At 38.9% G+C, this 15423-nt stretch overlaps 1 protein-coding gene across 2 annotated transcripts in view; it reads right to left on the bottom strand.

Annotated features, from left to right (window-relative positions):
• The window catches only part of ARFGEF3 (ARFGEF family member 3), an 87101-nt gene that overhangs the window by 8623 nt on the left and 63055 nt on the right, over positions 1 to 15423 (bottom strand). The window contains exons 22-33 of one of the 2 annotated variants that reach the window (XM_032184113.1): positions 13959 to 14138; positions 13083 to 13227; positions 11922 to 12044; positions 11540 to 11637; positions 9835 to 9979; positions 6684 to 6812; positions 5975 to 6151; positions 5280 to 5394; positions 4556 to 4658; positions 3786 to 3917; positions 2213 to 2343; positions 523 to 531 (exon numbers count right to left, since the gene is read on the bottom strand). In XM_032184113.1, the coding sequence (XP_032040004.1) occupies positions 523 to 531; positions 2213 to 2343; positions 3786 to 3917; positions 4556 to 4658; positions 5280 to 5394; positions 5975 to 6151; positions 6684 to 6812; positions 9835 to 9979; positions 11540 to 11637; positions 11922 to 12044; positions 13083 to 13227; positions 13959 to 14138 (1487 nt within the window). The remainder of the gene's footprint in view (positions 1 to 522; positions 532 to 2212; positions 2344 to 3785; positions 3918 to 4555; positions 4659 to 5279; positions 5395 to 5974; positions 6152 to 6683; positions 6813 to 9834; positions 9980 to 11539; positions 11638 to 11921; positions 12045 to 13082; positions 13228 to 13958; positions 14139 to 15423) is intronic. The other variant, XM_032184114.1, reaches the window with a different exon arrangement.

Here is a 15423-nt window from a genome sequence, read left to right as displayed (position 1 = left end):
TGCATACACTTGACCATGTAGAAAGTTAGATTAGCTAACCCTAGAAGCACTGTTATTTCTGACCTATGTCAGCTCACTTACCATGACTATAGCTGTCAGTGCTGATACATCAGTAAAATTTAATAGTCTTATTATCTGACAGTGGAAAACTCTTGATGATTAATACATACACTGGAGCTCTTTATAGGGAAGTAGTTTTATGCTGTAAAAACTCTTGGAAGCCTTACTCAGAAAAGCTCTTAAGAGCCCATATAAAGTTAAATGAGTGCTTCATTTCAGGAGGCTAATCCTGTTCCAAATGCAGGATCAGAATGAAGGAGATCTGCTTTATTTGCAATAGCCATAAAGCCCAATTTACATGGCCAGTTTAAAGTACTGCTTAATTCTGAAAGAAACTGGTACAGAGCTGGTGGTGAAAACACGTGATGCCAAAGCTGGATAAGGACAGTATTTTCTTATTCTGCCCGAAGTTTGGAACTGGAATATATTATTACTTTTTAGGAAGAAGAAAAGCTCCCTTACCCCAGCTTCCTGTGAAACGATGCAGCATTAAGGAAACAAAAGCAAAAAGGGAGAAGAGAAACTCCACTAAGGTTAAAGTAAAACTTTTGAAAGGCCACAGTTACTAGCATGCAAGACTGGCATATTACTGCACTGCTGTAGCAAGTAATATGAAAACTAGTGGCACAGTCAACTTTTTAGCCCCATTTAGGTGAAAAATGAACACTGCTGGGGTAACATTTCCCTCTCAGGGAATACACTTTTTGCAGTTGTTTAGACAAAGAGCAGTGTGAAAGCATTCAGAGTTTGTATTAATTGCAAGCTTCATTTCTTTGTTTAAAGACAAACATGCTGCCTTTACAAATGCAGTGTTAGACTACATAGCATTACGTGCTGTGAAGAGAGTATTCCAGTCTTTTGCTTTGCATTTGTTGTTACAAGAAGGAGGATCTGCAAACATTTAGGATAAAAAAGGTATTTTCCCACCAAGAAGGAAGGGGTTAGACTGTAATCTCAGCCTTTCTTCATGTCTGTGCAGGGCCCTGTCCTGTGACATTAATTAAGGCAACAGAGCACCTGCTCTTGGGGGAAACTTGTGTGCACCTGCATAAGAATGGAAACGTCTTGCACGGTCTTTCCTCCTGTCTATCACATTCTGTCTCATTGTTACATTCAATAGCTTAGTTCTGAATGAGGATGCCTTAAGTGGTAGCTAGCGTAAGGGCCATACCACTTACACTAGTGTATCTAGTATAGGTCAGTTATATGCCATATATTACATACCTTGCAATACAAACACAAACCCTGAATGCAGAATGCTAATTCCGAGCCCTATTGATGTTATAGTGGTTGTTCAAACAACCAAGTGCAAGCAAAAAGAAATATTCTTCTGCAGGATAAGACTAAGCATCATGCAAACCCATGGGTCTCTGGGGTGGTAACATACAGGAGGATTTCCTTAAAAAATGAAAAAAGTGCCAAGCAAAAAAAAGTTCCCTAGATCAATATGTTGACAGTTTTGCAGCTTTGGGTGTGACCTCTTTAATTTATACTGGTCCAGATTGCCCATTAGATTTTCTCCACCTCCTTAATCTGACAATAGTGAATTTAAGACTATCAGTGAAGCAGACGTTATTTCATTTGCTAAGTATTATTACAAACATAACAACACTTCCAAAATTTTCTTCAAAAGAGTATTTTTACTCTACTTTTTTTTTTTTAAATATCTCAGTATGAGAAAGGTTTTTCCAGTATTTCCTATAAGAATTATTTTCCTTATTTCATCTATGTTTCCTTTACTTGAAGGGTTTGTGTGACCTTATATATATGTATTCTTCAGGTATTTGCAACCTACCAACTCTTACTACCTATTAAGAGCATTTTCCTCATCTAGTTTTCTAAAGGTCACGTTACAGAAACTGCCACAGGCCTGTCTGTAACTGTAACAGCTCTTGCACATGCCTGCCCTAGTGAATGATGATGTGAACATTTAAAGAACATATAGCAGCAAACAGTTGTCTCCTGTGTCAAAAAAATAAGTAAGTATACATATTTCATCAGTGTATTTCTTGTTTTTGATGAGACCTGTAGAGAGGCATAGCTTGCTAAGGCCCTGTTCATATCTGACAATATTTTTATCTAGCTTTTAATACAATATTTATTAATACAATATTAATGACAATATTTTTATCTAGCTGAGAAGCTGCTTTACCTTCTCTGGGTATGCCCATTTGGTTTTTTATCTGGTGGCAGATCAATAATGAGCACACACGACTGGGCATGTTCAAATCCTTCCTTGTTGCTGGGGGTCTTCGGGGAGCACTGAGTCTCCAACATGAAGACCTGGAAAACAACAAGTGATAGAAAACAATCAGTTTAGCACTTGCACTGGGTCCTTCAAGAGCCTGACAGTAGGATTTCCTGGATTGTGACAGATCTGGTGTGACAACTTATTTATAGAGATTAAAGGACTGCAAGGTATCCACAGCAGACCTTCCCTGGAGCATGCTGCTTTGATAAACAGCCTCAAAGCCATGGGCTGCCTCCAGACACCCAGCAGAGCACATGGAAAATGACACATATCTTTTTTGCTGAACTTGTAAAAGGTATGAACTAAAAGCCAAAACAAGCTTTATGCTGTGTGCTACTACCTGGAAGCGTAACATATAGTAGAGACAAGGACCTGTCTACATAGTTCATCTGTTCTACCTAGAAAGGTTGGTTGATGGAAGGATCACTTTCACCCACAATCAGACAACAGACACCTTGCTTGTACTTATTTGGGAGGGAAGTGGGGAAACTGCTCTCAGTTGCTGTGGCTTTGTTTCACAGCTCAGTAGCTGTGTCAAATTCCCACTCAGAAGGACTCAGGCAGTGCCACTGAAGGGAGTCTACTACAGAAGTCTAAATCCTACGTTCCCTTTTTTATGAGTTTTGCCTCTTTAAAACTTTTATTTTAAAACACTTTCCATTCAAAGCCTACCACTGTCACATTGTTTGTGATCACAAATCTGAGACATCTCAGATTTTCAAGCAGCATCAGGGTATGATTAATCAAGTCAGAAATCGACATCAAACATCTGTTGGCTCTTTAATCCATCTGCTTTCTCACACTGAAACTGTCATATAGTATTGACAGTTTTAAGGCACCCTGTAGGTCATTAAGTTCAGTCTGCTGTATTTCAAGGAACTTATTTCCTATAACCACTTTCTCAGAATGAAAAATCTATGCATTTATACTTAACCCATGTATTTATAGATATAAAAACCAACTATATACTCCTCTGCAAACTCTGCTTTGATTGGTTGAACAAACCTAGTTTTTCTAGTATCACATCACAGTCTCTGTTCTAATTTATTTTTTGCCCTTTGAATCTATCACTCTTACAGAATAGCCAGAAATGTGTATGACATTTTAGATGAGAATTCACAGTGATGCTACTATTTCTCTATCAGAAACACTTCCAAAGCTGTATGCTAGGATTGCCTATTTTAGAGGTATGTTGTACAATAGGCTCATAGTCCTGATTCAGGTATTTTCCCCCACCCAAGCATTCCTCATTTCTGCTTATAGGGTAACAGTTTTATTTATTTATTTATTTTCCTAGCTCTTATTTCTTTTTCTCACTACTACTGTTAGATAAATAAGTGTTAATCTAGTGACGAGGAAGTATTTTTCAATTTGCCCATAGGGTTTGTGAGGAAGGTTGTGGTAAAAATGTGCTCCAAGGAAAAGCCCCAGGTTTAAAAGATTCTCTGACTTTCCCTGAAATGTCAGTCTCTACCTGTTGTGCCATGGCTCTGATTCTCCAGTATTCAGCTTCAGCACTCGGTGAGAGGGAAGGGGCTGCCACCTTCACTTCACAGGCATCTCCACTAAAGCTTTCAGAACCACTGTGGAAATAGCCCAATAGGTTCTATAGAGAGACACAACATCAGACTTTCACTGTGCGTTAAATTAAGTCAGTGACTGTAGAGTTGTCCAGCCTGTTCGTGGTAATACAAGATTCGTGGTGATCTCTCCCAATACCATCAGCCGATCACCTGCTGTTGAGCATTCAGTGTATTTGATGCAAATGCATTACAACTTCTTATGTAGTCTGGCCTGTGATGACTTAACAGGATTTTTTGTTACAAGACAGTGAATTGGGAAATAATCTATATGGAGCATGCAGCAACAGCATCAAGTAAGCAACTTTGTCTTCTGTCTAGTTTCAGACAACCCAGAAGAAGAACTGGGTCAAAAAGTAAGTAACTCTTCTGATTTCATATTGGCAGGGCAATTTAAAATAAGTCTGCACTGTTAGTGACTACTGTTGTATGTACCATGTTTAGAAAAACTGATTTCAGTCTCCATTGTTGATCCAACACCTTTCATCTGAGTGAATCAAAAGATAACAAAAGCAACAACATAATCTTTAAGCCTCTGTTCCTGGCTCAGTACCCAAATAACTTTTATGGGGGAAAAAAAAAAAAAAAAAAAAAAGCAACCTGTCAAAAGTTAGTGTCTATAATTAGTTTTGACTGACAGCAAAAAGGCAGTTTACCAGTTTACCTTCACTGGCTCCAGAGTGGCAGAGAATGCATCCTGCAAGGCACAACATGCAAGCCTCCACATCTCCTCAGTAAAAACAGGTCCTGCTGTCACTAATACATACCTATGAGTATGGGACACAGGAAAACATTACTGTAAGAAAGAACTAGACAATTCTCTCCTGTAATGGGAGCAGGTTGAAAACTAAAGAAAAGGCCCACTCAGCAGCTAGATAATGATTAAGAATTACCAGTTGTCCTGACCTATTTTTGTAATTACACTGTACTTCTGAACTACTTTTTCCTTTGATTTTCCTCTTTAAGCAGCCATCTCTCCAGGACAAGAACCATAATGGAATGCTTATTTTGACTATGATTGCAGGAACCTGGAGACTGTGAAAGGGATTAACTACATCCAAAGACCTGTGAATTCCAAAAGAAAGCTCCTGGATTATGTTTCCTAAGGACCAATTATTGACCAACTACAGATAAATACTGTACAAGTGCTTTTCATGGGAATGTTACACGTAGCAATACCCAAAATTACAGGTTCTGAAGAAGAGAGAAAACAGCGAAAAAGGCTGGTAAGTCTAAAATTCATTGTTCAAATAAAAAGAGATAGATATATTGTAGACTTCTTTTGGGATGCTAGCCAACTTACTCAGTCAGAGTATGACTTCAGAGTCATCTTCAGAGATAATAAAGACACGTTTTTTGAATATTTTACAGAATAAATAGATTGTTACCTGATACATGAGCAGCCAACTCTGGAAATGATTTCTGTTGGCTCTGCTACACAGGCTACCAGTAACTTGAAAAGATCTTTTAGCATAGCATTGATCATATTTTCATAACCAATATCTGTAAGGAAAAGATATGGACTGGTTTTATTTAACATCATTGCTTTTCATTATAATTAAAGACAGACTTGCTAGACTTACTGCCATTCAGAGACATTGCAGAAACAATTATTTTTATGCCGATAGCTGTAGAGTTCAATTTGAAACATGCATCGCATCAAACTGAAATAAGAACAGTCCTTTTGATGTTAACAATACAAAATATCTGGATTTAAGTGGTACTAGAGAAATTATGTTAGCTCCTGTTTCTGGAATATTAGTTCTTTAAGATCAAAGTCTTGCTATCCTCTTTTGGAAAGCATAATACAGACTGTGATGATTTAATTTTGAAGATAGCCCTGCTATGAGTAGGAGGATGGACTAAGTAATACAAATAACCTCCATAGTTCCCTTACAAGTTACATTTTTCCATAATTACAACCCCTTTAAACACTATTAAAAAGGAAAGCAGCAAATTCTCAACCCTCCTCCTCTTATTTTATGCTTGAGTGACCAAAAACCAGTGAAATCACCCTTCCAAGAAGCTGTTAATTAACATGCCACCAATGACTGTCAGTAGAGGTGATGGCGTAATGACATACCTGAGTGGATGAAATTTTGGATGTGCTCCACTACGAGTTCACAGGATAGGCCAATGGCATGCTTGAAATTAGCGGATGCCACATCCCAGTAAGAATGGTCACCATGGCTGCGATGGAGCCAAAGGGACATCGTGGGAAGAAGAAGATGTACAACTGCATAAATGCCAAATCCTGGGCCTTAAAATAAACACAATGATGAGTGTATATTTTTGCTTACACAGCCTACGTTTACAAAGTTGTTCCAAGGTTGAGGCCAGGGGTGATGCTAAAGAAAGGAAGTTCTGGAACTTTTTTTTTTTTTTTTTTATAGGATGAGAGGGGGAGCAGTTTTGGATTTAATAACGAGGTAGTATATGAACATTTACCCAGCTGTGTATCTCCAGTGCTGCCCAGCATGTCTACGGGACTGTGTAACTTTATCAATTTCCTGGACACCAAGAAAACTTCTTCCATGGCTAGAACATTGATAGAGTACTGCACCTCTTTAATTGTGCATGTGGAACTGCAACTCCTACAAGGTGCCTTTTGTCACCATAAGCCAATAGGCTAACTGGAACCAGAAATCATGTTTTGAGAAAAGCCCTTTGTATTTGAGAACATCTCTGTACAGCTCTAGCATGAGGAATGCGGTTTACAGAGGTTGTTTAGGATTCTAAGAGTGTCAGGTCAGGGCTCTAGTAGCTCACAGTTTATCAAGACCTTTAATTACCAGGAGTCTTGGCAATGTCCCTCAGCAATTCAAAGAGCAGATCCAGAGTCGGAGGTTGGTGCTGGCGGGGACAGTTGGATATGGCAGTTGTTAATTCTTCCAGTAGAATAATCCAGACATTGATAAGACCTAAAAGCAAGGAAGCAAAAATTATGAGCAAGGGAGTGCATTGACCACAGGTGGAACTTGCCCTCAGAAAGTGATGGAGACTAAGAAATTAATTAACTTAAAGATCATGGGTTCTTACTCAATCACTGCTGCTGTATAATGGTGGTGGGCAGTATCACTTTTTGAAATGATGGTCCCCTTTTCTTTCCTTTTTTATTAGGTTTCCTGTGTTGTCCCTTCCATCCTGCTCCACACACACCTTGTTGTGGTGTTTTTTTATTAATCTGCTGCTCCCACTGGTCCAGATGTTTTTTTTTTTACTCCCTCCATAATGTATTTTAAAGTCTAGTATTGGCATCAGCCAAGTCAGTCGGTGAAATTTGTATCTTTTAGCTTTTTCCTTACAGAACATACAAAATGTGAAGTCCAATAACCAAATGAATGTCCTCTGAAGTGTTTCACAGCAGTTTGTTTTTTTTTTTGCTGTCCAAAAAAAAAAATTCTCAACCTTTTCCAAAGACTTTGAATCACCCCTACAGAAAGATCTTATTAGAGTAAATACTGTGTTTTATTTACATCTTGAAATTTCACTTGGGAAAAATCAAAACTGTAAGAATATGAAGCAAATCCTGCAAGCAGTACATGCATAATTATACATGAAGCACAGAACTCACTAAAGGATCTTATAAAGAGTAAATGCTGCCTGGAATGGTTTGTACCTGTTTTGGCTATGCTTTTAGATAAGGGTCCTAATGTGACCATCTGTAATTTAACTGACTTGATTTCGTACCCAGAACTGAAGAGTAATAATGCCTCATGAAGTATCATTGGGCTGCCTCACATGTCATCTTTAGGTCACCGAGTATTAAATATGAATACAGCAGAAAACTGCTCGAAAAGCAATCAGGATGCAAGCAGTACTGAGATTTTGTACATTAGCAAACCCTTAAAACATTATAGGATGCAACTATTTTTCAATATGAATTTGAGAATGATTAGGAACTGCTGCCCTTTAATTTTTCACCAATCACTTAAGTACTTGCTCATTTCCTACATTATATCAATGTTTAGAAGGATCTTGCACAGTTACTCACCGCTCCTGTAATGTATTGTGTTACTCTTGCGGTAAGTCTCCTTAAAAGCTATGGATTTATTAGGTTAAAATTGATTTTACTTTGCTTTGCTAACAGGCCCATCTTCTCTGCCACCTGTAGCCATGCTGATGCAGTTAGTTTGTGTCTGCGTGATGCTTGCTGGTTAATTATGTTACACAAGCAATAAAAAAGTCTGTGAAGGATCGTTAAGATGCACCGAATGTGCTGACTGCAAAAGTCTTCCTGAGAACCAAGGAAAACAGAGTGGGATCCTTCCTCAGTTACTGCATTGATCGGTCATTTATTCACACCACTTTCTCGGGGTACATTCAGTATGTGTGGTGACATTGTCCAGAACCATACAGATTTATTTAATGTTCTTTCTAAACAAGGAAACAGCACAGCTCACTCAGCTCTAAGTCTGGCTGTCTTCAGATCTGGAAGAACTGAGAAATATTCTTGTTTAGAAACAAACTCGGGGAGTTTGTCATGGAATCAAAGACAGCATGAAAATACACTGCACTACCGTGCAGCAAAGTAGGCTAAAATGTTTTGTTCCTTCTTGGTACTGACTTTTGGGACTTGAGTACCAGGTGAAGCACGGTCTTTTGTCTTTGTAAAGTCAATTTTCCTAGTGTTCTTTTAATACCATTGCCAGCTAAATAAAAATTGGGTGAAAGTTTCAGTGGTTAGTTTTGATAAGAACCAGATCAGAAGGCTTCCCTGCTGCAGGGTGGCATTTCTAATCACAGCAAGCAACACAGTGACAGGCAGAGCCACGTCATAACAGTAGGTGAGTAGTGCTCACCTGAGGTGGGGAAACCCTAGATTAAGTTCCAAGCCTGACTTAAAGCAGAGAATTCAGTGCTTTGGGTCTCCCACATCCCAGGTAAACATCCTAAAATTTCCAGAGACAAATAAAACTCAAAAAACATAGAAAAAAAGAAAGTCCAAGTGTTTTTTTCTTTCTTTCTTTCTTTCTTTTTTTTTTTTTTTTTTTTAAATGAGGACTTGTGGTTTGCTTTTTCAGAGAGCAAAAAAAAAGGTTTTCTCTCCTTTATCAAGGGCAGCAGTAGAACAGCATAATCCATGTGATGAAAGAGCCTAAATAAAAGGAGGTACCAAGAACGGCTGCTGAGGCACCTAAATTAAAGGCATTGGAATCAGCCAAGTTTTCTAAATGGTTGGAGCTGATTTTTCACAGAGGTATTTGGATCTGAACAGCTCTGTAATTCAGAGGTTCAAAAGTGACTGTACTGCTTCAAAGGGCCATCACAGGTCCAGAAGCACAAAGTCTGCATTCCTCTACTGCTTGGCTCCACACACATCTTGTTCTGAGGTTCACCTGGTTAATCCACAACTCACATGAGCAACACTGATAATCAGGAGGTGAAATGCTGCTTGTTTTTTTCTGGAGGTCATAGTGCTCTTTATAGATTTTAGAAATACATCTTATGGTTCAATAGACCACAGGACATAAGTTTGGGAACATATTTAAGCAAGTATTTTTTATCTTTCCAAACTTTAACTCAACACTGATTTTTTTTTTTTTTTAAAGGCAGGACTGCCAATACCAACCTTAAAAGGTTTCACTCCTTTAATGAAATTGTGGTCCAGAAGGTATTCTTATGTTAGCTCTTGGGAATATATATAGTTTGTCTTATGAATGTCAGGACAATTAAAATATTATTAAATTAATTACAGTGTTATTACCTTGTCCCAAGAGACAGGCTGTATTTTTCTCATATATAAGCTGTGTCTTTTAACATAAGGGTGTTGACAAGTTCCAAGCTGTGTGTGTGTGGGTTTGTGTGTGTGTGTAGACAACAGAGGCAAGCTATGAAAAGCTTTTCCCTTCCCTTTTTGCTTTTGGCAGCTGGCAAAATTTATGGTGACGTGTGGAGGAAGCAATCGATTCATTCCTCATTTACTGCTTTCAGTGCACTTACCAGTGTCGTCATCAAAGTCAGAAAGGATGCACTCAATACCATCCTCACTGCTGGCTGATTGTTCCTGCACTCGTCGGGGCAAATTAACAAGCCGGCCACTGAGGAAGATAGGTTTCAGGGGCATTTTATAGATTTTGGCTAACAACTGGAGAAAAAAAAAAAAAAAGAGAGAGAAAAAATACATTAGAGAGAAAAATATATACAGGAAGGTGTGCAAAGGCTGTCACATACTGCACAGATAATAAAATAAGATGAAATGAAATGAAAATGAAATGAAATAAAATTAAATTTATGAAAGCAGCATAGTACCAACATCTGCTCTGATCACCCAGCAACAGTGTAAATTTAAAACACAGCGTGAACTCAGTGACCTTCTGACTATTGACAAGAAAGGGGTTGGGGTGCAGGGGGGGAAGAGAAGGAGAAAATTAATTTAAAGAACATTTTTTGGGGAAGGGTGTGTGCTCCTTCCTCATTTGTGGAAGACAAATGCTACTACTTACCAATTGCACCTATGTCCTGGGAAGCTCCATTAACTGTACACAGAGTACTTTGGAGCTCTGAAGGGCTACATAAATACTGATAAAAGCACCTGTACTGGTCTACTGCAGAGCTTCCATTACACAGCAAATATAAAATTTGCAGAATTACGGTAATAGAGGAAGTTAATACTTACAAGTTTGGTAAGCTGGGATGCTTACCAGAGTTTTATTTCATGGGACTTTCTAAAGTAAACCATTTTTCTGCAATATACAAACAGGCTTTCTTTTTAATCAATCCATTTTTTCTTCTACTGGATAGTTAAAATGTATAGCAAGACAAAAATGCCATAAATGCTTTATTTTAAAATGGAGAAAATGTTTCTGCCTCGCAGTGGACTGGGGTTTGTAAGGATGTGATGTGATGCACATAACGTATAGGTAGAACATACATTAGATATACACACTATATTCAGTATTTTTTTTTGAGGCGAGTGTTTATTAGACTGAGCTGCCTTATTCTTTCTTTTTCTGCCAGTCAGTGTACTGAATACACCTGTTATCACTGAATTTAGATAGTAAGTCATTTCAGCTATTGCAATGTCCTTTGCTAAGTGTTTATTATACCTAGAAAAAAGATGCCCTGGGTCCAACACAAAGACCTGCAAGTACTACAGAAATACAAACAACACCATAAAAATCACACAAAAACATCCTAATAACCCTGGACAGTAATCTGTGCTACCTGCATGGAGAATACAGGGAAGATGCCAATTTTCTAATTGTTAGAGATTTGCCCAGAGCTTCAGATGTATTTTCATGGTACAGATAAGCTGCTGCTGTGTTCTAGGAGGGTATAACTTGTCACTCTTCTTAAGATCTGAGAACTTTAATTGACTTTTTCTCCTTTATTTCAAATTCTGTTTACAGTAACTGTTTAAACAAGAATTAATGTATCTTTGGATGTGTTGCTACTGGGTTTTAAATGTTCACATTTTCCCAGGTGCTCCTTGTTTCTGAGTGCTGTTACCTCCTCTGTTTTCCCACTGTTTAGCTGGCCTAGAATGCACGACACTTGTTCAGATTGCCACTCTATCTGGCAGTGCACCCTATTACTGCTGGATTTATAACAAATTCTGTGGTGTTCATGCAAATTATCTGATTTTTGATACTGATGCAAAGCCTGGAGGTAAGGACTGTTTCCTGTATAACATTATTCAGCATACCTGAGAACATCTCCTGAGGTAATCAAGCGCGGGAAGGCACAAGTCTGTAGATGCTGATCCTGGCACACAGTCACCCATCTCCTTACAATCTACTTCCCCTGAGGATGGCAAAGGCAGCATTGGGAGGGACAGAAGAAGAGAAACAAAGTTCCAGTTGACTGCTCATTAGAAGTTTTGCATTTCACAGAAGGAAAAAAAAAGTCAATGCCACAGTTCAGTGAAAAGTGTCAAATTCTAATGATCAAGGCAGCATTCTGGACTCAACTTCTTCACTGCCTCTCTCCTCCCTACCACACTCTGCATTATGTAATAAGATTCTCAGCTTCTGCAGAATCTGACGTACTATGGCTTAACAGAATAAAAGGAAAGTAAGAATATTTACCCAGTCCTTTCACAAACTTCATAAGGCACATAATATAACTGGTGGCGGCATTAGCAAAGACCTGGATGCTGTCTGTGTTTAAAAATGCTTCAAAGACATCAAACACCGGGGCCTGGCGTTTCCCTGTGGAAATAACAAGATGAGACCTTACCCCCATCCCCCATAAAGGTGATGTTCCCACAGTTTCTCAACAATTTAATTGAATCTGTAGAATATCTTCTATTCTGGGCAGAGACAGAAATGCTCTAGAAGTAAAACCTAATATGCTTTCTTCTCTTGCTCCTGAGGCAATTTGTGTAACCCTATACAGAAAGTAATACAGACTGCCTTGTCTTATCACTGCAGCTTACCACTGCACAAATAGCAAGGAAAGGTTTAAGCTCTTGAACTCAGGTGAGTAGCTAACAGTTCTGTTTAGTGGAGGTTTGTGGTTCAGTCCTCAATATAACTGTCAAGATGACAGCACCCTCAGGGAAAACTATTCTGACTATTCTGATACAAAATACCCTTGTTTTTCCTAAGTAGTTTATCAATCTTCAGAAGCTATGTACACTTGCATTTTGCCATTGATCGTAACCGATCTGAAAGACAAAATTTAGGAGACAAATCATATCAGTCACTACTACTAGAGTTCACTGTATACTTCTATACTAGTAATGTGAATCCCTGTGGTTAAGTGCTTGGACAAGCACCTGCCTGGACTATCACACTAACTGACCTTGATGTGTACGAGCACCATGTCATAGTAAGAAAAACCGTCCACATAAGAAATGGTGGCTATATGCACTATGCTTCCCTGCCCAAGCCCTGCAGTGATGAGGGCCCAGCCATGCTTGGTACTCCTGCACTACCGTTTTGCTCAAAAATGTTCTAACAGGCTTGAAGCATGTTTTTCTCATTCTACTCATCTGCCAGAATCTAAGAGATAAAAACAACATTACCTCTGCTTTCCCTCCCAGCCCAACTAATAAACCAGATACTTCACTACTGTCTTAGAGTATTACAGCACCACCGCTACATTGTGAGCTGTACTGTTTCAGAACATCTGTTCAGGTGGGGCATTTAAAACATACTGAGTTATTTACTATGTCCCCAAGGAATAAAGTAGTGAAATAAAAGCACATACAAATAAAATGCACAGTCAGTGCAGTAAGTCCTTACCCATAGAGTATTCTCCTACAAGGTATTCTTTAACCTCTGACTTATTGCCGCTGTGAACTGTTTCGAGGGCACTGAACAGGGGTCTCCATCCTGACTGGATCTGGGTAGAACACATTTCCACCAACTCACCTATAGAGGTGACCACCTGCAGACAGAGTAGGAAAGGTTGAAAGAATAAAACCAAAAAACGGAACTGATACATAGCTGGACCCGCAGAAGGAATAAGGATAGCTTTAAACCCATCTCAAATTCACTCTGTTTTATCTAGATTTGAAAATCTAGGCTATTATCTTAGGTATATAATAGAAAAATGTATTTAATCACTTTAAAAGCAGGTGTACTTCTACTGAAGAACTGGTCTAACAAAAAAACAGGTAAGTGACCAGGTGTAGAGTTCTGAAAACACAGTGCTTCTGCAACTCTGCGTAACCATTCTTTGAAGGCACTGTTCTAATTAATACCTGTTATGCAAGAATCTCAGGAAAAGAAATACTTTGGTAGGTGTGAATATCGCCTTTGGGTCTGTTTCTGAAGGAAGACCAAAATGAAGAACAGGGCCTCATATACACCACTCAGCAACTGCTTTGCAGAGAAACAAAACAAAACAAAACAAACAAACAAAAAAACCCACAAACAGTAGGTTACGCAGAACTAGAGCAACATGTCAGTGCTCTTTTCCAGTACAGAAAGATACCTGTACTCTACCATAGTGCTAGCACAGGTCAGCAGAGTCCTTCTGATTCCTTTAAGATAATTAGGGGACACCATTTAAAAGGAATTTGGGAAAGGAACCCACAGACCAAGCGCGCTATGGAGACCATTCTTCTTATGGGCACGGTGGGTTAGATACAGATACACTAATCAGGGCTGACTTGCCTGGTCCTGAACATCCTCGTCACACAGCTCTAGCTGCATGATACGCTCAAAGGGGCGGAAAAGCGACTCGTTAAAGTGAAAATGAGAAGGTTCACTCCAGTCTGTCAGCACTTCAGTGAGGATGTCGTGGATGAAGGAGACAGCCTTCCGAGACACGTGTCTCTCCTTATGACAGGCAGCCTGCAGGGAGAACATGAGTGTAAGACTTCGCTCAAACAAAAAAATTGCTTTTAGTAAGACAATTTTAAGGGAGGCGAGCATTTCATGTTGCTGAACCCTGAAGATAGCTTCACCATTAATGTGACTGGGGACCCCACTGCAATGAAAAAGGACTGCTATGGAAACAGATGACTGAGAATCTGAGCTGCCTGGGATCCTACAGATGCCTGAAGGTTTGATGAAAATTCAAGAAGCACAGAGGCTAAAAATAAACAATAAAACCCACAGAACAGATCTCATGTTAAGTGCTGTCTTTTGTTCCTACTATGTGACCATTTTTTCCCTTCAAAAAAGTAGTTTCTGCATATACACACCATACTTGAAATGTGCATGATCAATGCCACTTTTTATTTGGATACTTATGAAAACTGAAAGTGAAGAGAACCTGCTCGCTTTGGAAGGGCTGTGAAAAAAATAAGTACCAGTGAATCTGGACATAAAGTTGCTCTATTTTGACCCACCATGCAGGTTATACTGAATTCCTTTCCCCGATGTTGCTCCTGCCCAGTAATGCCCTCATCTTCACTGAAGTCAGCCACAAAGATTGACCACCTCTGCCTTCAAAAAACATGGAAATGTTTTGAGGAGTATAAACTGGTTTGGGATATTGAAAGGCTTAAAAGTGCTGAAAACATGGAGAGTATTTAAAATGGTCTCAAGCTGGCATCCAAAGACAAGTGAGACTTAAATTTTCAGGATAAAGGGCTGTTAAAGCGTACAAGGAAATTACTATCTGTAATTTCTACTTCACTTAGAGGTATTCCACTGAGACTCCCCAACGTCTGAACTCTGTTGTAAGATGCTCCACACATTTTCTTGAGTCAATGAAATTAAGCGCTATGGCAATTTACTGAATTGCTTGCTCATCTTAAACTTTCAACACACCTAGGCACATGATACTAGGTGCCTCACTAACAGCAAACAAGTACTGCACATTTATTAATATCAATGATATAAATCAAAAAGCTCTGAGAAGTCAATGCACCAGCATTTCACCAAATAAGACAGAAAGTTTGGTTGAGGAAACGGATTATGTGGCTGCTACTGGCATGCCACTGACCAGAGTACACAAAGAATAAGAGGAAAAAAAATTTAACAATCTTCTCAGTTGTGCTGTCTTTATATGGGCTTTTTATGCATCCTTTTATAGACAGACTTGTAACGATGCAAGCCTTGACTCAGAAAATAGATGGAGAACTTGCTTGTAACCTCTTCGGGTGGTTTCAGTTTTTCACCACAGACAAAC

This window comes from Aythya fuligula, chromosome 3 (assembly GCF_009819795.1).
Source record: "Aythya fuligula isolate bAytFul2 chromosome 3, bAytFul2.pri, whole genome shotgun sequence".
In the NCBI taxonomy this organism is placed as follows: domain Eukaryota; kingdom Metazoa; phylum Chordata; class Aves; order Anseriformes; family Anatidae; genus Aythya; species Aythya fuligula.
This window is presented reverse-complemented; position numbering and strand designations above follow the sequence as displayed.